This window comes from Eleutherodactylus coqui, chromosome 5, assembly GCF_035609145.1.
Source record: "Eleutherodactylus coqui strain aEleCoq1 chromosome 5, aEleCoq1.hap1, whole genome shotgun sequence".
NCBI lineage: Eukaryota > Metazoa > Chordata > Amphibia > Anura > Eleutherodactylidae > Eleutherodactylus > Eleutherodactylus coqui.
In genome coordinates this window covers 5771338-5793576 of record NC_089841.1, presented here as the reverse complement: position 1 = coordinate 5793576, position 22239 = coordinate 5771338, and the positions used below count along the sequence as shown (strand labels likewise).

Genomic DNA, 22239 nt, shown 5'->3' with positions numbered 1-22239 from the left:
TATAGTGGAGACGTGCTGGTGTAGGGCTGGGACGGCACACTGGGAAAAATAGTGGCGACTGGGGACCAAGTAGCGCGGGACCGGCGCCGCCATCATGTTTTTGAAAGCCCCCGTTTCCACAAGCCTGTACGGCAGCATGTCGAGGCTGATTAATTTGGCAATGTGCACGTTTAAAGCTTGTGCGTGCAGGTGGGTGGGTATTTGCGCTTTTGCTCCAACGCTTGTTTTAGCGATAGCTGGATGCTGCGCTGAGAGACATTGCTGGATGGAGTGGAGGACCGTTGAGGTGAGGGTGTGGGTGCAGGCCGGGAGGCGCTCGTGCCTGTGTCCTGGGAGAGGGTTTGGATCTGTGTGGCAGGTTGGGGCACAGGGGAAGAGGCAGTGGTGTGACCTGCAGGTGGTGAATGGCCTTTGTCCCACCTTGTGGGGTGCTTGGCCATCATATGCCTGCGCATGCTGGTGGTGGTGAGGCTGGTAGTCGTGGCTCCCCGGCTGATCTTGGTGCGACACAGGTTGCACATCACTTTCATCAGTCGTCCACACTCTCACTGAAAAACATCCACACCTTTGAACATCTAGCCCTTTGCACTGAGGCTTGCTGCGAGGGGGTGCTTTGGGAAACAGTTGGGGGATTCTTCGCTCTGGCCCTGCCTCTACCCCTGGCCACCCCACTGCCTCTTCCAACTTGTCCTGCTGCTGCACTTGCCTGTCCCTCTGAAGCCCTGTCTTCAGTAGGCTTAGCAAACCAAGGAAAGGGTATTGTGAGACGCTCTGCACAGCGGCAGAGCTGAAATACTTTGCAGTGGCCCAGGAAATATTACAGTACTGTTTAGCGGTGAGACCGCTGTCTAATGCACTGCAGACATAGAACGGTATAAATGAAGTCATGAGCAGTAGGCTAGGAAATATTTGAGTGCAGTTTCACAGTGAGAGCTGGTTGTACGGCACTGCAGGCTGAGAACGCCTATTACTGAAAGGCTGGGAACAGGCCTAAATGCGTAATACAAAAATGGATGCACTACAACTCCCAACAAGCCACAAGTATAGTGCACATGGTCAGATGTAGCCCTATGTAGGACCGTTGCGGTTCTTGAAGACAGGATCCTACTCTAACAGTTTCCCTATATCAGCAGCAGTACTTATAGATGAAATGGCCTGCACAGCCTGAGATGAAAAAAAAAAATGGTGCACTACTGCTCCCAGCCAGCCACAACAGTAATGCACACGGTCAGATGTAGCCCTAAGAAGGACCGTTAGGCTTCTTGAAGACTGGATCCTACTCTAACACTTTTCCTATATCAGCAGCAGCACTTTTCCTAACCTCTGCCAGCGTGTGTCTGAGGCAAGCCGTGGGCGGGACCAGTTTAAGTACTCGGTGATCACCTGTTCTCGCCAGCCACTCACTGCTGTGGGGTGGGATAGGGCTAACACAGCAGGAAGTGGTAATGCCTTCCCTGCATGTCTATTGGCTAGAAAATGGCGCTAAACATCCGGGGAAGGAAATGGAATTGACTCGAGTACCGTTTGGTGTTCGATGTTTGGTATTCGTCTCGAGTAACAAGCATCTCAAGTACCCTAATGCTTGAACGGGCATCAAGCTTGGACGAGTATGCTCACTCATCTCTAATAAGCATATATTTGGTAGGCGTCTTGCTTCACTTATTAGGAGAGCTTTAAACTATAACAATATGGGAAGGGAAGTGAAAGGCAAAAATATACAGCAATTAATACATTTGAGACCCTCGCTATTAGAAGTAGAAAGAAAGAACAAAGACAAAAATTCAGAAGATAAGTAGAGGAGCAAGAGACCCTGATCACAAACTAACATGTTTCTACACAAATGCACAGAGCATGGGAAACAAACAAGGAGAATTGGAGCTCTGAACACAGGAAGAGAAATATGATGTCATAGGCATCACGGAAACTGGTGGGAATACAAGGCTCAAAGGATACAACGTATTTATAAGAAACAGACCTAATAAAAGGGGAGGTGGTGTTGTGTTGTATGTTAGGAAAACATTCATCTCCACAGAGATTCAAGCTTCAGAGCTGGGAGTTCTGTAGAAACTGTTTGGGTAAGAATACAAGGAGAGAACAACAGAAAGGACACCATTGTAGGCATTTACTATAGGCCGCCTGGACAAGCAGAAGATATGGGGGAACTCTTTCTACATCAGATGGCCAAGCTCTCAAAGAAGCCCAACATAGTGATCATGGGAAATGTTACCCATCCAGACATTTGTTGGGAATCTCTCTCACGTAAAAGTAATGGATCCAACAGATTCTTATCCGCTCTTGCTGACAACTTTATCTTCCAGAAGGTCGAAGAGAAAACAAGGGAATCTGCTATCTTGGACCTAATTCTTACCAACAAGGAGGGGATGATTGAGAAAGTAAGAGTGGCTGGGACCTTAGGAGGCAGTGATCATGATATCCTTGAATGTTGGATAACAAGGGGAGGAAGACCTGAGGAGACTCAGACCTCGAGGTTGGATTTCAGAAAGGCAGATTTTAATTTACTCTGTAAGAGGATAGGAAGAATCCAATGGCTGGATGTTCTTAAGGACAGAAATGTCCAAGAAGGTTGGGAAATATTGTGAAATGAGATTCTCAAAGCACAATCGTTACCAAATTCCACAAAGAAGGAAGAATGGAAAGCATTTAAAGACACCAGGATGGATGAACACAGAACCCAGGATGGATGAACACAGAACTTGTACACATGTTAAAAAGGACGAAAAATATGTTTATCAAATGGAAGGAGGGGGGAATATCTAAAGAAGAATATAATGGGGTCTGCAGAAATTGTAGGGCAAGTGTCGAAAAGCTAAATTTAACTTGATATGGAAGCCTTGGCAGTCCAGGTCCTGTCCTAGAGATGCCTGCTAAGAAACTATATTTGACGTTATCTATGGTTCTTTAGACTTGCAGCTCTGCAATTGACATCTATCGTTGGTTTTTTAGTGATAACTAGTGGTATGAGTATGCGATTGAGTATGTCATCCTGTCCTCAATGTGCATCTTATCCCAAAATACCTAATCTACTTTCTCCTTCCACCCCCCACCCACCCCCACCACCACCACCTTGCAAACTTCCTTCCCTATGTATGTTACAAACAATGGTAAAATAATTATGTGTTCTAAGCAATTTTTGGAAATGTTTATACAATGATACTTCTTGCTATTTCAGTGTACAAATGCTTAATAAATAATAAAACAATAAACAAATTAGGGCAGCGCTCCAAAGGAAAAGCTAGCCAAAGTTCAATACCAAATGAAAAAGTGAGGGTATGACTTACCCGGTGTACCCAGAGATTCCTATGATCCTGTTGGGCTAAAAAACAGCAGAGCAGGCAGGTCCTCCGTATCCCAAATGAAGGGAGCGGCATACAAATGGTAAATAAAGAAAAAATTGGATCCGCGTTCCTTTAGGAACATTCACTCTCTGGTCACCGATAATGTACTCCAAAATCTATTTATTGTACCATAAATAGATTTTTGGAGTACATTATCGGTGACCAGAGAGTGAATATTCCTAAAGGAGCGCAGATCCAATGTTTTCTTTATTTAATAAATAATAAAGTATTTACAAAAAAGCTAAAGCTAATAATGAATTGAGGCTTGCAACAGAGGCCAAAACCAATAAAAAATGATTTTGGGGGTCAAAAGCAAAAGAAAAGTCAAAGATGCAATTGGCTTCTTAAAAGATGAAAATGGTGAATAGGTTAAGAATGATGCTGAGAAGGCCAAACTTTTAAATTCCTATTTTGTATCTGTTTTCTCTTAGAATGTAGATGTAACATCAACTGATCTTCCCTGTGCTATTGGGGGAATAAAAGAATGCAGGCTATCTATAAGCCGAGAGATGGTGAGGAAACACTTAGCTAACTTACATGAATTCAAGTCTCAAGGTCCAGATGAATTTCATCCTAGGATACTAAAGGAAGCAGCAGAGGTAATTGCTGAATCACTCACCATAATCTTTGAACATTTGTGGAGAACAGGAGAAGCCCCAGAAGATTGGAAAAAAACAAATATTGTCCCTATCTTCCAAAAAGGGAAGAAGGTGGATCCAGGAAACTACAGTCCTGTGAGCCTGACTTCTATACCGGGAAAGATCTTTGAACAAATTATTAAACAGCATGTATGCAAGTACTTGGATGAGAATGGAGTAATTAACCAGAGCCAGCATGGGTTTGTAACAAACAAGTCATGCCAGACAAATCTAATTTCCTTCTATGATAGTACCACCGATTGGTTACATCAGGGAAATGTGGTGGATATAGTATATCTTGACCTTAGTAAAGCATTTGACAAAGTATCTCATACCATACTTATTGAAAAAATGACTAAATATGGGATTGACAAGGCAACTGTTAGGTGGATTCACAACTGGATAATCATACTGAAAGAGTGGTCATAAATGGCTGCACATCCAAGTGGAAGAATGAATCAAGTGGGGTACCACAAGGCTCTGTCCTAGGCCCAGTGTTGGTCAACATTGTTATAAATGATCTGGAGAAGGGAATTTATGGGAAACTGATCAAATTTGCCAATAACACAAAGCTAAGAGGGATAGCTAACACTAGGGAAGAGATAGAGAAGAGATCTAGAAAAGCTTGAACAGTGGGTGGCGATTAACAGAATGGTATTTAACAAGAAGAAATGCAAAGTCCTACATCTGGGTAAGGAAAATGAAAAAAAGTACATACAGAAGGAAGAATTGGGCTAAGCAGCACATGTGAAAAAGACTTGGGTAAACTAATAGATCAGAAACTGAACATGAGTCAACAATGTGATGCAGCAGCCAAAAAGGCAAACACAATTCTGGGATGTATAAGAGAAGCATGGAGTCTAGATCACGTGAGGTCATTATCCCCCTCTACTCTTCCTCATCTGGAATATTGTATCCATTTCTGGCCACCCCACTTTATAACAGACATAGACAAACTGGAGCAAGTTCAGAGAAGAGTTACCAAGATGGTGAGCTGTCTACAAATCATGTCCTATGAGGAACGGCTAAAGGATGTGTGAATGTTCAGCAGAAGAGAAGGCTGAGAGGAGACTTAATAGCTGTCTACAAATATCTGTCACAGTGCAGAGGGATCAGCCCTATTCACATCTGCACAAGGAAAGACTAGAAGCAATGGGATGAAACTGAAAGGGAGGAGACACAGATGAGATATTAGACAGTGAGGGGGATCAATGAGTGGAACAGGTTGCCACAGGAGGTGGAGAGTTCTCCTTTAATGGATTCTTCAGAGGACGGACAAACATCTGTCTGGGATTATTTAGTGAATCCTGCATTGAGCAGGGGGTTGGACCCAATGATCTTAGAGTACCCAATGACCCTGGAGTCCCTTCCAACTCTACCAGTCTATAAAAACAAATGTTCAAAGATAATCGCTGTAACCTCTCAGCAAGCGCCATGTGGAGCTGGATGGGAGCTTATTTTTGGTAGGATGACTTGTAGTTTTTGATTCTTGTTTATTTCTGTTCCGTAGAAGAGAGACGAAAAGAAAGCAGCTATTTTGACATTTTCTTATGTATTTCTTTATTTTACAGAATTACGCTGATAAGGAATGTAATATTTTACCGTTTGGGATTTTATGGATGGATCAATAACAATTATGTGTAGTTTCATAATTTTACATATTTTTCTGTGAAGATGTTTAGATGCCACATCAGCAATGACTGCAGGATCTGCAGGGTTTAACTGCATAGAGAAGTGATTAAATCAGCACATGCTCATATTTCACTCTTGGGAAAAAAGACCCCCATGTGTGACAGACAGAGAGCAAATATGTTCGCTGATTGATAATGTGAAGAGAAGCCCATGTCACCTCATCTTGGGACAGACAGGAAAATCACAAATCTTTGCTGCCTCCCCCTTCACCTCGCCTCCCCCTTCCTGCTCTGCACACAGATATGACAGCTGTAAATCTTCCCAATTCCACTTCAAACAGCTGTAGCTGTGATTCTATCAGCGCTACAGACACCCTGGCTTTAAAATGATATCAAAAGCATGTTGGCAGTCCTGATAGAACTGGAGCCACAACTGTTCGAATTAGAGCAAGCTCAGTTTGTCCAAAGCTGTAGTGTCCTTTTCCTACAGAACCTGCTCTGTTCCAAGTAAGCTGTAGGGCAGTGTTTCCGAACTTCAGTCCTCGAGGCACCCCAACAGATCATGTTCTCTGGATTTCCTCAGTATTGCACAGTTCTCAGACATTGCCACAAGTGTTCTTACTAGAGGAGATCCTGAAAACATGACCTTTTGGGTTGCCTTGAGGACTGGAGTTGGAAAACATTGCTCTAGGGGAATTAAATTGCTAATGTAGCACCAGCCTCCCTCTTAGTCTTAACTGCACCCGGGGCACATGCCCCCCCCCCCCCCCCCCCCGCCTCTGGGAAATATGCAAATAGAGAAAATGAAACAATACCTCTGCAACATGGAAAAACAAACAAACAGACATGCATAAACAGATTGGCGCACTAATCGTTGTACAGAGTACCGTTTATTATTTCATCCAAATGAAAAAAGATCGCTACAGAGAAAACACATTAAATTTATTTTAAAAAGTATATGCAAGGCATACAACCTTAGAGTTGGACAGTAGTGGGCGCACATCACATAAATAGGTTGATATCGCTCCCCTCCATGAAAAAGGTCTAATCAAATTGCATAATCAGAAACTGGTTCAATTTCATATAATCATAGCCGAGTGAGCATGGAGAAATACGGATGAATACAGCAAACAGGGATGCAGTGTAAATACGAATATGAACGTGATTGGTAAATCATAGCGGAAGGGTACGGGCGAACCTATACAAACACATCAGTCAGGTACAAAGTGTCACCCAAAAAAGGCAGCTACTGACATAATGCAAGAAATAGTATAAAAGAGTCTACAATGCCATACTCATCCTCAATCATCAAGTAAGAGATGTTGCTGGGTGACCCTGATGATAAAATAGACCTAAGTGTACCACTACATCCACGCCCATGCGTATCACTGGGACTCTGCTACCACCTTAGGGAAAAGTCAATACCTCTGCAGCGCCACCGATTGGAAGGCAACATTCTTGTAGGTCAATTTCAGACTTTTTTGACAAGCCTTATAACAATGACTGAGAATTGTAAGCCAAGCCAGAATATATACCCCATATAATGAAATTGACTTGCAGGAATTCTGCCTTCCAGTAGGTGGCACAGCAGAGGCATATTTCCCAGAGGAGCATGGTTGACCTTATAAGTCTCCTCACTCACCATTCAGGTGCTTTTCTAAGGGAGCAATGATACGCTTTCCTATCAGTGTCACAGGACTCTTACTAGCCAAGCCAGAAACCTTCTGCACACTGATGAGGGACAACAACTCCTGAAACAGCTGTCTGTGGATGGATTCTGGGTTGGCTTACAATTCCCAGTCATCTTTACAAGGCTTGTCTAAAAGGTTTGACATTGACTTGCAGGAATGCTGCCTTCCAATAGGTGGTGCTGCAGAGGTATTATCCTATCTTTCCAATTTGTATTTAGTTTGTATACATGCATGAGTGTGTCACAGTGCAAATATAGTTACTGTATATATATATATATATAGTTATAGTAATAATATATGTATTCTATTGTATATTATATCTTTTCATATGATTCTCACATTAGCCTATGCAAATGCATATGTATATATATATATATATATATATATATATATATATATATATATATATATATATATATATATATATATATATATATATATATATATATATATATATATATAGTATATCTACCTTCTTAGTAAATAGCTAGCGGTTAATTGGTTAACTGGTTCAATACTGTACACTGGTGTGTGTTGGATTCTTGTGCAGCAACTCCCACGCACAGTTCCCAGACTATAGCACGGCTCTCCAGATGTGTCTCTCACAAGAAAGACCTGGGATGCTCCTTACCCCTCTTTTGATTCCTTGCTTTGGCCAGAGATATTGATAAAGTCTATTCTACTTTCGGTTCCTAGAAATCACATGTTTAGTAGTAACATACACCTTAAGGCGTTAACATATGTCAGTCATTACTAACTAAGCCAATCATGAGTTTGTTACGTCTGCTGCTGGAATCTGTTGTGTTAAGGTTCCTAGCAGCACATCTCCAAAGGTGGTTTAGGGTTAATTGAGCTGGCTGGGTGTGGTATTCTCCAGCAGCCAATCCTCCTTAGCCTACAGCACATATAAACCCAGCTCTTGTTAGTCTGAAGCTGGTCTTGTACTGTTTGGATGTATCTGTTTTGTTCCCACTCAGATCTGTGTTTGCAAGTATGTCGGTTGTGTCTCTCTGCTTCCCTCAAGACGGTTTGGACACCTGTAGTCCTGGTCTGCAGCACATGCAGCTGCCTTTTCCTTCCCCCATCACAGGTGCGGCCTCCAAACATCTTATGACTTGCTCTGTGTGTCAGTTGGTGGATCCCTGACACAGTTCCCTATGTCAGATGGGTGGCTGACTGTCTATTCCCCCTGTATGAGGACACATAGACTTGCTGTGAGTTTCATCTGTGTGAAGTGTGCGCTGGTTCATGTCCGTTTGTACGTTTATTTTCTGTCAGTTTTGTGTTAGCTTGCTGTATGTCCTGCGATCTGTGTCAGCTTGCTGTGTGAACTGTGTCCGGTTCTGCTGTACTCCTAGTTAGTGTAGGGACTAGCAGTATAACCAGGAGCCGTGAAGTGGCCCGCTAGCTTCCACGTTTTGTACAAAATGTCAACTAATACCTTGTTGTGTCCTCCGGACGTACAACCTCAATAACATTAACAAAAGGCACAACTGTGCAAAGGAAACATAAAACTATGAGGAATTCTCTCCCTATAGTCCCCTAACCCAGGAGGGGGCCCTGCCTACTCGGCGGACCGATCGCTCTGACAAGTGAGAGCCCGCACGCGTGCCTGGGCCACTGACAAGACCCTATCAGGGAGCCCTAGCACAAAAGAAAGGCAAAACCGAAAACCAAACAAAACAGAAAATAACTTAGCTAGCATGGAGAGCTTCAGCCAAGATGTGTTCCTCCATCGCTGTCCAAAGGCAACTGAAGTATTGACCAGCACAGGAGATAATGCTGGCACTGTTTAAGTAGGAGCCAGGCTACTCAGCACCAGGTGCTGACTGACATTACTCCTGCAGCTACCACATTCCTCAGCTCCCGGAGAAGCAAGGGCACACCCAAAACCTGGTCTGGCCTGCAAGCAAGGTGCAGGCCTCAGAACGGCTGCAACATACCTGGTATTTATAATTAGCTTATCATCTGTGACTAGTGGTTGCATTTTGGCTGCGGTATGCTGTGTTTTCTGGCTCTGTGTATTCTGTTGTTCTGTCCCTGTTGAGTGGCATGTGTTTGTATTCTGTTCTGGTGCATGGCTCCTAGGATCAGCTTGGGCCCAGTTCTGAAGACCGCTAGGCTGCCCTGTATTGGGGCGATGTCCCCGCTTAGGTAGGGCCACTGTCATCCTTACCAGTAGTTTAGGGTAAGTTTGTTTGTATCTAGTGTGTATCCGTCTCTCTTTTGGTCACGATCGTGTGGGCCCCGTGCTTAGTTTGCCCACATGATCGTAACAGAGTTGTTATAACATTGGGCACGTTTATTTGTATTATTGCATCATATCTGGGTATATCTGCTCTGTGATGTTTATAATAAACCAGAACTATATTGCCTTTGATACAGATGTGTGTCCCCCTGGCTATATATAAGCATGCATGCTATTCTCATTATGATTAGTTTGGAGCAGACAGTGAGTTCAGCTGGAATATGATTTATTCCCATAACATTATATACGCGTATGCTAACAAGTCTGTACATGCTCATGGATGTGAACCCCCTTACACAATCCTTCATAGACCTCCATTACCGCTTCTCACACCATTAACTGTTGAAGTTCAAGCACACTTCAGCTATCAGCCAACCATAATGTAGACGATCGCATCTTGCTTCGGCGTCTAGATGGAGATCCAGAATAATCCGCAGCTCGTTGATTGTTCATTGATAACGGTTTAATCTTTTTTGCTCTGAAATATGTTGTTCTCACATTCATTGTCCCTTACTTCAGCCTTATGTAAGAAAAGCCTCTCTGCCTGTGTCCCTATGACTACACTTCCTGTCCCAGAGAATTTGACTTCGATGCACCATATTTTTCAGACTATAAGATGCACACAGGTATAGATAATAGGAAATAAGATACAAATATTTCAGACTTATTAAAACTTCCCCCTGGTGCACTAACTTACTTTGAAGTGGACTCAGATAGCCACAGTGGCCCCAATAGTAATTGTGTCCCTTCTCAGAGGTCCCAGTGATAATAGTGCCCCCCTTGATAATAGTAACTCTTCGTGGTCACAGTAGCAATAGCAGCCCCCAGTAGTATAGTGGTCCTCAATGGTCCCAGTGGTAATCATGGTCCCAATAGTAACAGTGGCCCCCAGTGATAATAGTGGCCCCTAATAATAATAGTGAGTCTAGCCCACAGTCGTATAGTGGTCTGATCCCAGAGTAATCGAGGTCCCATTCGTAATAGCAGACCCCAGCTCCTGACATCAGAGCACAAGACTCACGTTTCTTTCAGTCTCCCCATTATGGAATCCTCCAGAGGGGTCCAAGGTTTCTCATCAGGAACTTCTCCTCTATACAGTTAGAGGATAACAAATCCACCATGAGTCGGTACTTCTTGTGAGATTGAAGCTTCTTCATTTCTGCTCCATCTTCATCTGAGTCGCTTCTTTTTTAGATAACAGTATAAAAAAATTCACATTTTTCCCTAAAATAGCAAACCCCATGTCTGACACGAAGGCCGATAATGCATTGCTATACTGTGACCACATAATTCTGAATCCCCTCCTGAGCCGAGCCTCCACTGGGATTTCTGTAGGGTCATGCAGGGCAGCTTAAAAATACCCATCAAAATCTGCCCTGGGTGACCCTGAGCTAGAGGTGACAATGGCACCATGGGTAAAGTAAAGAAGTAGTCACAGCCCCGCCCCTCCCACCATCAATAGTCACAGCCCCGGCCCTCTCACTATCAATAGTCACAGCCCCGCCCCTCTCACCATCAATAGTCACAGCCCCACCCCTCCCACCATCAATGGACATAAATCATTACACGTGGAATATAACTGCAGGTGTGTTATGAGGACTACTACTCCCATCATTGTGTCCCCCATGTTATTCTGTGCTTTTGGCTCCTTATTTCCTGGCTGGGAATATGTAGACTTCCTCTTTCAGGTTCGCGTAGATATCCTGGACTTCTTCTCGCTGCGGAGAAACGTCGTCCTGTTCTGGCTTCTTATGTGCCGGACATTAAAAGGAAAACAAAGAAAAAAGGTGTAAAAAGCCTCAATATGGATAACTTCAGCACTGCCAAGCAACAGTGCTAACCACTGAGCCACCAAGCTGCTTCTCTGCTACTCCATCTCATGTGAAGGAGAGTAAGAATAGGTCCTTCTCCTCCACTGGAGAATGAAGACGCTTGTTGGCTCAGTGGCTAGCACTGTTGCCTTGTAGTGCTGGGGTTCTAGGGTCACGTCTGACTATGGACAACAACTGCATGAAGGCTGTATGTTCTCTTTGTGTGGTGGCTCAGTTATTAGCACTATTGCCCTGCAGTGTTGGAGTTTTAGGTCCAGATCAGTCCAAGGACAACATTTCTATGGAGGTTTTCAAACTCGGAATCGGGTCGTTCTGATTCGCGATTATTTTTGGCAAATCAGTCCGACCATTTCCGACCTGATTATTCCAATAATCGCTCATCACTAGTTATCAACAATCACCAGCCGGGCAGGAGGTGGATGTTAATGTGGACGGTCTCCCTGTTTCCGGCAGACATAAGAAGAGGGCATGTTGTCGTCAGATGCTCTCAGTAGTGCCGCCCCAGTCAGTAGTGCCGCCCCAGTCAGTAGTGCCGCCCCAGTCAGTAGTGCAGCCCCAGTCAATAGTGCAGCCTCAGGCTTTGGCCCTAAAATTTCAAATAACCAGATCTCAGCCCAAAAGATCCCAAAATAAAACCTCACAGAATTGGCAGCTATGGAAAGAAGAATGGAGGCTTTTCTTACCTTCCAGTAGACGTTCATGCTTCTCTCCTCTGGTGATCTCTGCTGGTCATCTTCTGTGGAGATATCAGATGTAATTGAAGGTATGAGGTGCAGTTCTACATGATGTCAGCAGTCAGATGGTAACAGCTCCTACGGTTGTACTGGTGGTGGTGCTGGGGGGGGGGGGGGGGGGTATCTCTTGTGCTGATGCAATATTGGTAAAGCTCCTCTCACCTGTACAATGTCAGGGGTCAGCATTACACCAGATCGATGCCGGTAGTTTTTGGTGCAGTATTAGCCAAACAAAAGGATGGAATTGATAAAAAAAGGCTTGATAGTTCTCCACCTCTTTGGCTGAGACATCTGCAACAAAACCTGTCCGTGGAGCTCCAGCCTACTCTACTGTTAGCACCTCGGTGCCGGCTCCCTTTATGAGCCTCTGAGGAGCAAATCTGCCTTGTGTCTTGCCAGCAGTCACACACTTGTACCAGAGCGGATGTTGTGACTGGCGCTGTTCTTCACACCTACTTTACAGACAGTGTTTGCACCCCTGAGGAGTCTCCCGAGGTTAATACTCTGCAAGAAAGGATAGGACTTGCCCAGACAAGACCTATCTTCATGCTTTTTTTTTTTAACTCACGCGCAATAGTGTGGTGTTTGAATGTTAATTTTTTTTTTACCAGGTTTAAAGAAAAACACCTGGGTGCATGCGGTAATACGCTTGCCGCTATGGAGCTATTATGCGCAAGTTTGAAAACAAAGCAGGAAGATAAGTCCTGTCTGGGCAAGTCCTGTCTTTTCTCGCACGTAGTAACAACACGTGAGAATCCCAATAGTGAAAACGAAACCGTTGAAATCAATGAATCATAGACTTGTGGAGTTGGAAGGGTCCTCCGGGTCACCGGGACCTCCAAGGTCATCTGGTCCTCCGGAATCATCAGGATTTCCAAGGTCATCGGGTCCTCTAGGGTCATAGGGCCCTCCAAGGTCATTGGGTCCTCCGGGGTCATCAGGCCCAACCCCCTGCTCAGTGCAGGATCACTAAATCACCCCAGACAGATGTCTGTCCGGCCTCTGAAGACTTCCATTGAAGGAGAACTCACCACCTCCTATGGCAACACCCCGCCCACACCAGATTGTGTGCGTAACTGCGCAATTTTGCGGTGTTAATTGCTAACACCGTGGAGTAATTAAGCTGCTGAGCCAGTCTAAAAGTGTCGCAGGTGTCTCCCGCAGGGATGTGAATGGGCCCAGCAGCACAGAAATGTCCAGTAAGATGGGCACTCACACTCCTGAAAGCACTAGATCGCACTCCATTCAGAGTACAATCGAATCATCTACGCATACGCTTGTGTGCAGGAGCCCTTAGTCTCAATATCTCCTGCATTGAAGCCTTCATACAGGATGATGCTGCCTCTCCAGGATTCCTGATAGGTGATTGGTGTTTTTGGTTTTGTGCAGTAATCGGCCATTTTTCGATTATTTGCCATGGTCAATGTATGAGTCGGTGGAGCTCATCACCAAATGCCTCCACCATCATGGGAACAAAGAGGATGCACAACTCACTGAATGGAGCCAGAAGCTTAATTGTAGAACCCAAATCAGGGCTATCCGTAGGTGACTGGTTTTCAATCCCAGTCTGAGGTTGCAATGTGCTGCAGTTCCAGACACAACCACATGGACGGAGGTGGCACTGTGTCAGTGACTGCAGTGTAGGGGCAGAGAGCTCCTTATGTTTTGCTCTTCTCAGATTACAGAAGCTGAACTTCCGCACATACACAGGAAGGAGACATTATTGATGCAGCAGTCATGTGATATACTATCTTATTGCCCCAAAAATTGCTGTGGCACAATTGCTTACATACTACCATGTTCTGCAGTGCAGGTTGCAGAAACAGAACTTATAAAGATGTTTTAAGTCCGTGTTGAATTTAAGTGTTAAGACTAGAGATGAGCGAACGTACTCGGATAAGCACTACTCGTCCGAGTAATGTGCTTTATCCGAGTACCTCCCCGCTCGTCCTGAAAGATTCGGGGCGCTCCGCTGCTGACAGGTGAGTCGCAGCGGGGAGCGGGGCAGAGCGGGCGGGAGAGAAGGAGAGAAAGATCTCCCCTCCGGTTCCTCCCCGCTCTCCCCTGCAGCTCCCCGCTCCGCAGCGCGTCCCGAATCTTTCAGGACGAGCGGAGAGGTACTCGGATAAAGCACATTACTCGGACGAGTAGTGCTTATCCGAGTACGTTCGCTCATCTCTAGTTAAGACGAAGGCCAGACATTGAGTTACAGGGTCGACATTTGTAGGTAGAACTAGGGAAACGGCCATCTTCCTTCTACAGAAGAGCTTTTCTGCAGATTTTTACGGGAAGTACTAACCTAAAGACGTCATCAGATGGATTACCACAAGGACCATCAGCCCCGCCCCAAAGTCTCTAAACCAATATAAAGTATCAGTACCTTTCCTGCAAATCCTGAGCTTTTTGTTTATCGTCCAAGACATCTTCCACAGCAGAATGACTATTAGGAGCAGAAGCTTCACCAAAAATGGAACCACGAATCCAAAAGTGGATGTAAGTAATAATCTGAAGACAAGTTAACAACAAAAGTATGACTCTCTAAGACCAGATAATGCGAGGGGTGAGGGACAGCAGATAATGCGAGGGATGAGGGACAGAAGATAATGCGAGAGGTGAGGGACAGAAGATAATGCGAGGGATGAGGGACAGAAGATAATGCGAGGGGTGAGGGACATCAGATAACGTGAGGGGTGAGGGACAGAAGATAATGCGAGGGGTGAGGGACAGAAGATAATGCGAGGCGTGAGGGACTGCAGATAATGCTAGGGGTGAGGGACAGAAGATAATGCGAGGGGTGAGGGACAGCAGATAATGCGAGGGGTGAGGGACAGCAGATAATGCGAGGGGTGAGGGACAGCAGATAATGCAAGGGGTGAGGGACAGCAGATAATGCAAGGGGTGAGGGACAGCAGATAATGCAAGGGGTGAGGGACAGCAGATAATGCAAGGGGTGAGGGACAGAAGATAATAAGTCTCATTCTGGTTCTCACCTCACTAGCGCTAGCATCTCGTTACCTGCGGGGCAAGCAATAAATCTGTTGAAAAGTCAGTTTCATGGACTGATCTCATTATTACACATCAGAGCAGTATAACAATATCCAGTATAAACAGCAGTATCAATTGCCCTTTTTTTTAACAAAGTGGTGCTGAGGGTGGGAGTACTGAATCCCCCCACCCCCACCCCTCCTCCATCTCCATGCCATTGTAAATGGTTGACTCTGCAAAATCACACCAAATTCTGAGGCAGAGGATAGCTTGTTTGCTTTAAAATCTGACTATATTCATCCCTCGTAAAGACCTACTTGGAGAATCATCTCATTGCTGAACTCCATCAGTCTCAAAGATATGAAGATACTGTGCAGCATAAGATTGTCACCAGTGGAGTACGAGGCTAACTATAAAACAGAAAAGCCTGCTTCTAAGTGAGATCAGAACTGGCGGTACCGAGAGTGCTGGTAGATAATTCACTGTGTAACAAATGTTAACTTTTTTCTGTCCTCGGGCATTACTTGCGTTTTCCTGTTTCCTCATGTCTAGAAAGTACAGAAAATGGCAATTATGCTGTAAAATGTTTGCTTTTGTGGACAGGACATTCATATGTGGAATTTGCATATCTTCACATTACATGTATGTGATTATGTTATACATTTGCATGCTGTGATACATATATACTTTACCTAGGTAAATAGAATTGCATCAAAAAGCTGCAAACATCCGCAGAATCATTTTGCTCTGTCTGTGGTGAATTTCTCAAGACAAGAGCGAAAAAGTCGTCTATCCAAGCATCTCGGAGATGTGTGAGGCCTACAAGGCATATGTTGGAGTGCCAGCTCGCCATAATGATAAAACATAGGCGCTGTGAGAACTGCAAGAGAACTCTAGAAGATCAAGTAAAATGAAGTTGGTTGCTGCTCACTGCATGTCTTAGTTTTACATTGATTTCATTTTGTTCTTCTGCAGGATGGTACAGAGGAGAGAAGAGGGCCATGAGGTTGGCAATTCCACTAACCACACAATTAACTGTTCCTTCTGCATGGTGGGCCCTTTAAAATGCCGATCTGGTTAAAGTGCACAAGCAGTGCTGAATCCAGACATTCCTTAACAATCGCCCAAGTGCCACACAACTCAGTGCCCAGCGCCCACTCCACCAGCAGCAAACAGTTAAGATCCTATGAAAGTAGCAAATCAGACAGCGAAGGAGATGAAGACGCTGATTTCACCGACACGGCTGCGGACAAAGTGCCAGATTTCCCGAATCAACATGACCTGAATGATTTGATTAGAGATCTTGGACTCACAAAATCTAATGCTGAGCTGCTGACCCCCGGGCTCAAGCAGTGGAACCTTTTTGCCGACAGTGTCCATGTAACAGACCAGAGGAAGCGCTGCCATATTTTTACAGGTTTCTTCACCAGTCAAGATGGACTCTGTTTTTGCCCTGATGTGAGGTCTTTTCGATGCATTCACATACAATGAGAATGAGTGGCGCCTTTTCATTGACAGTTGGTGCAAGAGCCTCAAGACTGTCCTGCTTCATAATGGGAACATGTTACCTTCTCCTTCCCCCGGCGCACTCAGTGCTCCTCAAAGAGGACTATGAAAATGTGAGGACTTTACTGCATAGACTGAGGTAAGGGGAGGGGGGGGGGGCATAGGAGATGTTAAAATGGTGGCATTCCTGACGGGTCTCCAAGGTGGTTTTATGAAGTCCCCCTGCTATATTTGCCTTTCGGACAGTAGGGACACTGATTCACACTACCATAAGAGGAACTGGCCACTGCGAATGGACAGAAAAATGTCAGATGGAAGCCACTGGTGGCCACTACAAATGAAGATGTCCTGCAGCAGCATACACGGGTGCCAGAATGATGAAAAAAGACTTTTATTCCTCCATGAGAATTACAGCGACGTTTTGATCACGCGATGTGGGGCTTATGAAATCGTTTGAAGGCTGCTGCATCAGTGTTGAGAGCTTTGACAAACACCTGGAAGACCTCTTCCCAAAGCTCTCTGAGGCCAAAAAGAAGCTCATCAAGTGCACTGAATTCCCAAAGAAGCTGACCAGAAAGGACAATGCAGCTTGGGAACAGCTTTGTGGCAGCAGTTAAAGGTTTCCTTGGGGATCACAAGGCCCACAACTACGTGAAGCTGGTTGACACTCTGGTTAAGAACTAAAGCAAGATAGGGTGCAGGATGTCTCTAAAACTGGGATCACTTCAAGCAGAGCATGGGAGCATCCTCAGAGGAGTGCGGCGAACGCTTCCACCAAGATATTATGGCCTCTGAACGGGATTATGCAGACAAATCCACAGATTACCACCAAAGTCTACAGATATCACTGCGGATCTTGATGTGAAATTGTGGGCAGGTTTTAAAGCATTTTCAGTTCTGCATCACAATTCGCAGGTAGCCTGCAGATCTTGGTGTGGAGGTTACCGCGGCTTGTGTTGGGTCATGCAGTCTATTCCATCCCTTGTGAAAGGGTCCTTAAAGTGACACATGACGGAACGGTAATCACATTTTCTCCATAAAGAAAGCACATCAGCCAGTGTAAGGAGGACCACGAGGACAACCCCCTTACACGGGAAGAAGAACCGCTCCTCAGCAGGACCAGCGAGATCGAGTCGCCGTCCACAGGAGACCTGACCAAGCAGAACCAGGGACAGCAGGCAGTGCTTGATGCGGAGGTCAGACGAGGCAAAGGACAGTAAACCTTCCCAGAAGTGCAGCGGCCAGCAAACCTAGTAGTTTGGGACTGTGATCATCTGCAGTATTGCTAGTAGAGCGCCCTCCTGTGGAGTGAAGCTTGTATGATACTTATGGTTATGCTTTCTGTTTGCTGCAAAAACTTAAGTTGCCTCCCTCTCCCCACCCCCAACCCCACCACACACACAGCATCCAACACGCACCTTACACCCTAATAGAGCGTCTGAGTAGGGGGGGGGGGGGTGTTAATAACCTCATTAATGGGTAATTATGACAGTATAAGGGGAGGAGCCTCAGTGGTGATAGACCTCCAGAAGGTGGCAGGGTAACAAAATGTTCACCCGGAAGAGCAAACGTCATGTTATGTTGGTGAGGAAGGTGAACATTCACTGATCACCTGCGTGATTCCTAGGGGAACAGCGGCGGATTATCCTTCTGGCGGATTACCGCGCCGATCACCCGTCTATGCTTTACACTCCAGGAAAGTCACTTCTGATTTTTGCCCCCTCAGAGAAATGACTAAAATAAACGACAATGTCCGCCGCTCAGACCTCCGAGAAGCAGAAGCTTAGTGACACACAGCAGCACGCCGCTCGGAGCGTTCATGGATGAGAGAACCAGCGGCCGGCACTCTGCACCATAGGGCCTGTCACCAAGCAGCGGCCGTCCTCGCACTGTGGGACTGTGAGGTGCAGCAGGACAGCGACAATCTTACTGAAGCAGGCGTGACTGTGAATGACACTTCTGTGCAGCCCTCAGGATGCTCCGGGGTGACAGGCGAGAAACATTGGTATATAACTGGATGGAATTTATGCCTCTGGCGCTATTATATATCTTTAGTGCGGTGACCATGTAACAGTTCGTGACCAGAAGTCAGCAGTCTCTCAAAAATATAATTATAAACAGGAGAAGTATAACTTATGAGATGTACAATTGTCCATATTATATACAGGAGATCCCCAGGTTATACCAGCATGCTCCATATCACTTTATACAGAAGATGTATAACTTCTACCAGCTGTACATACATAATTATATACAGGAGATACCCAGGTTATACCAGCATGCTCCATATCACTTTATACAGAAGATGTATAACTTCTACCAGCTGTACATACATAATTATATACAGGAGATACCCAGGTTATACCTAAATGCTCCATATCACTATATACAGGAGATGTATAACTGATACCAGCTGTGTATATATAATTATATACAGAAGATGCCCAGGTTATACCAGCATGCTCCATATCACTATATACAGGATGTATAACTTATACCAGCTGTACATATACAATTATATACAGGAGATACCCAGGTTATACCAGCATGCTCCATATCACTATATACAGAAGATGTATGACTTCTACCAGCTGTACATACATAATTATATACAGGAGATACCCAGGTTATACCTAAATGCTCCATATCACTATATACAGGAGATGTATAACTGATACCAGCTGTGTATATATAATTATATACAGAAGATGCCCAGGTTATACCAGCATGCTCCATATCACTATATACAGGATGTATAACTTATACCAGCTGTACATATACAATTATATACAGGAGATACCCAGGTTATACCAGCATGCTCCATATCACTATATACAGAAGATGTATAACTTATACAAGCTGTACATATATAATTATATACAGGAGATACCCAGGTTATACCAGCATGGTCCATATCACTTTATACAGAAGATGTATAACTTCTACCAGCTGTACATACATAATTATATACAGGAGATACCCAGGTTATACCTAAATGCTCCATATCACTATATACAGGAGATGTATAACTGATACCAGCTGTGTATATATAATTATATACAGAAGATGCCCAGGTTATACCAGCATGCTCCATATCACTATATACAGGATGTATAACTTATACCAGCTGTACATATACAATTATATACAGGAGATACCCAGGTTATACCAGCATGCTCCATATCACTATATACAGAAGATGTATGACTTCTACCAGCTGTACATACATAATTATATACAGGAGATACCCAGGTTATACCTAAATGCTCTATATCACTATATACAGGAGATGTATAACTGATACCAGCTGTGTATATATAATTATATACAGAAGATGCCCAGGTTATACCAGCATGCTCCATATCACTATAAATAGGAGATGTATAACTTATACCAGCTGTACATATACAATTATATACAGGAGATACCCAGGTTATACCAGCATGCTCCATATCACTATATACAGAAGATGTATGACTTCTACCAGCTGTACATACATAATTATATACAGGAGATACCCAGGTTATATCAAAATGCTCCATATCACTATATACAGGAGATGTATAACTGATACCAGCTGTGTATATATAATTATATACAGAAGATGCCCAGGTTATACCAGCATGCTCCATATCACTATATACAGGATGTATAACTTATACCAGCTGTACATATACAATTATATACAGGAGATACCCAGGTTATACCAGCATGCTCTATATCACTATATACAGAAGATGTATAACTTATACAAGCTGTACATATATAATTATATACAGGAGATACCCAGGTTATACCAGCATGGTCCATATCACTTTATACAGAAGATGTATAACTTCTACCAGCTGTACATACATAATTATATACAGGAGATACCCAGGTTATACCTAAATGCTCCATATCACTATATACAGGAGATGTATAACTGATACCAGCTGTGTATATATAATTATATACAGAAGATGCCCAGGTTATACCAGCATGCTCCATATCACTATATACAGGATGTATAACTTATACCAGCTGTACATATACAATTATATACAGGAGATACCCAGGTTATACCAGCATGCTCCATATCACTATATACAGAAGATGTATGACTTCTACCAGCTGTACATACATATTTATATACAGGAGATACCCAGGTTATACCTAAATGCTCTATATCACTATATACAGGAGATGTATAACTGATACCAGCTGTGTATATATAATTATATACAGAAGATGCCCAGGTTATACCAGCATGCTCCATATCACTATAAATAGGAGATGTATAACTTATACCAGCTGTACATATACAATTATATACAGGAGATACCCAGGTTATACCAGCATGCTCCATATCACTATATACAGAAGATGTATGACTTCTACCAGCTGTACATACATAATTATATACAGGAGATACCCAGGTTATATCAAAATGCTCCATATCACTATATAAAGGATGTATAACGTATACCAACTGTACATATATAATTATATACAGGAGATCCCCAGGTTATACCAGCATGCTCCATATCACTATATATAGGAGATGTATAACTTATACCAGCTGTACATATAAAATTATATACGGGAGATCCCCAGGTTATACCAGCATGCTCCATATCACTATATACAGGGAGATGTATAACTTATACCAGCTGTACATATATAATTATATACAGAAGATAACCAGATTATACCAGCATGCTCCATATGACTATATAGAGGAGACGTATAACTTATACCAGCTGTACATATATACTTATATATACTAGATACCCAGGTTATACCAGCATGCTCCATATCACTATATACAGGAGATATAACTTATACCTTCTGTACATATATAATTATATACAGAAGATACCCAGGTTATACCAGCATGCTCCATATCGCTATATACAGGAGATGTATAACGTATGCCAGTTGTACATATATACTTATATATACTAGATACCAAGGTTATACCAGCATGCTACATATCACTATATACAGGAGATGTATAGCTTATACCAGCTGTACTTATATAATTATATACAGGAGATACCCAGGTTATAGCAGCATGCTCCATATCACTATATATAGGAGATGCATAACTTATACCAGCTGTACATATATAATTACTAGCTGATATACCCGGCTTCGCCCGAGTTAATTTGGTACTGGTGTTTATCTGGTGTTCACACGGAAAATATTATGACGTCGTCGTTACTTTAGAGATACCGGGAAAAAACTATGTTCACCATCTTGCATGTTTTTTTGTCTTACCCAGGAAACACCACGTGGAGGTAACCATGTGACGTTTCCTTTATATAAAATGACATCGGTAAGTGTGAGAATTAGATTACGTACGTAAAATTTGGACGCTAATTATTTTGCGCTTAGAATTGAACAATCGAGTTGGGACCCATTAGCTTTTCCTATTTATGACATAATCAATGCCCGTGCCAAATTTCACGTTTCTATGACACTGGGAAGAGAGAATTAGATTCTGTATGTAAAATTTAGACTCTAATTCTTTTGCACATAAAATTGAATAATCAAGTTGGTACCCACTAGCTTTTCCTATTTATGACATAATCAATGCTCGTGCCAAATTTCAAGTGTCTACGACATCGGGAAAT

General features: G+C 43.6%; 1 protein-coding gene across 1 annotated transcript in view; it reads right to left on the bottom strand.

Annotated features, from left to right (window-relative positions):
• Nucleotides 1–11121: 11121 nt before the first annotated feature.
• The window catches only part of LOC136627225 (uncharacterized), a 28337-nt gene continuing 17219 nt past the window's right edge, over nucleotides 11122–22239 (bottom strand). The window contains exons 5-8 of the mRNA XM_066602156.1: nucleotides 15121–15145; nucleotides 14511–14635; nucleotides 12080–12132; nucleotides 11122–11312 (exon numbers count right to left, since the gene is read on the bottom strand). Coding sequence (XP_066458253.1) covers nucleotides 11214–11312; nucleotides 12080–12132; nucleotides 14511–14635; nucleotides 15121–15145 — 302 coding nt within the window. The 3' untranslated portion in view covers nucleotides 11122–11213. The remainder of the gene's footprint in view (nucleotides 11313–12079; nucleotides 12133–14510; nucleotides 14636–15120; nucleotides 15146–22239) is intronic.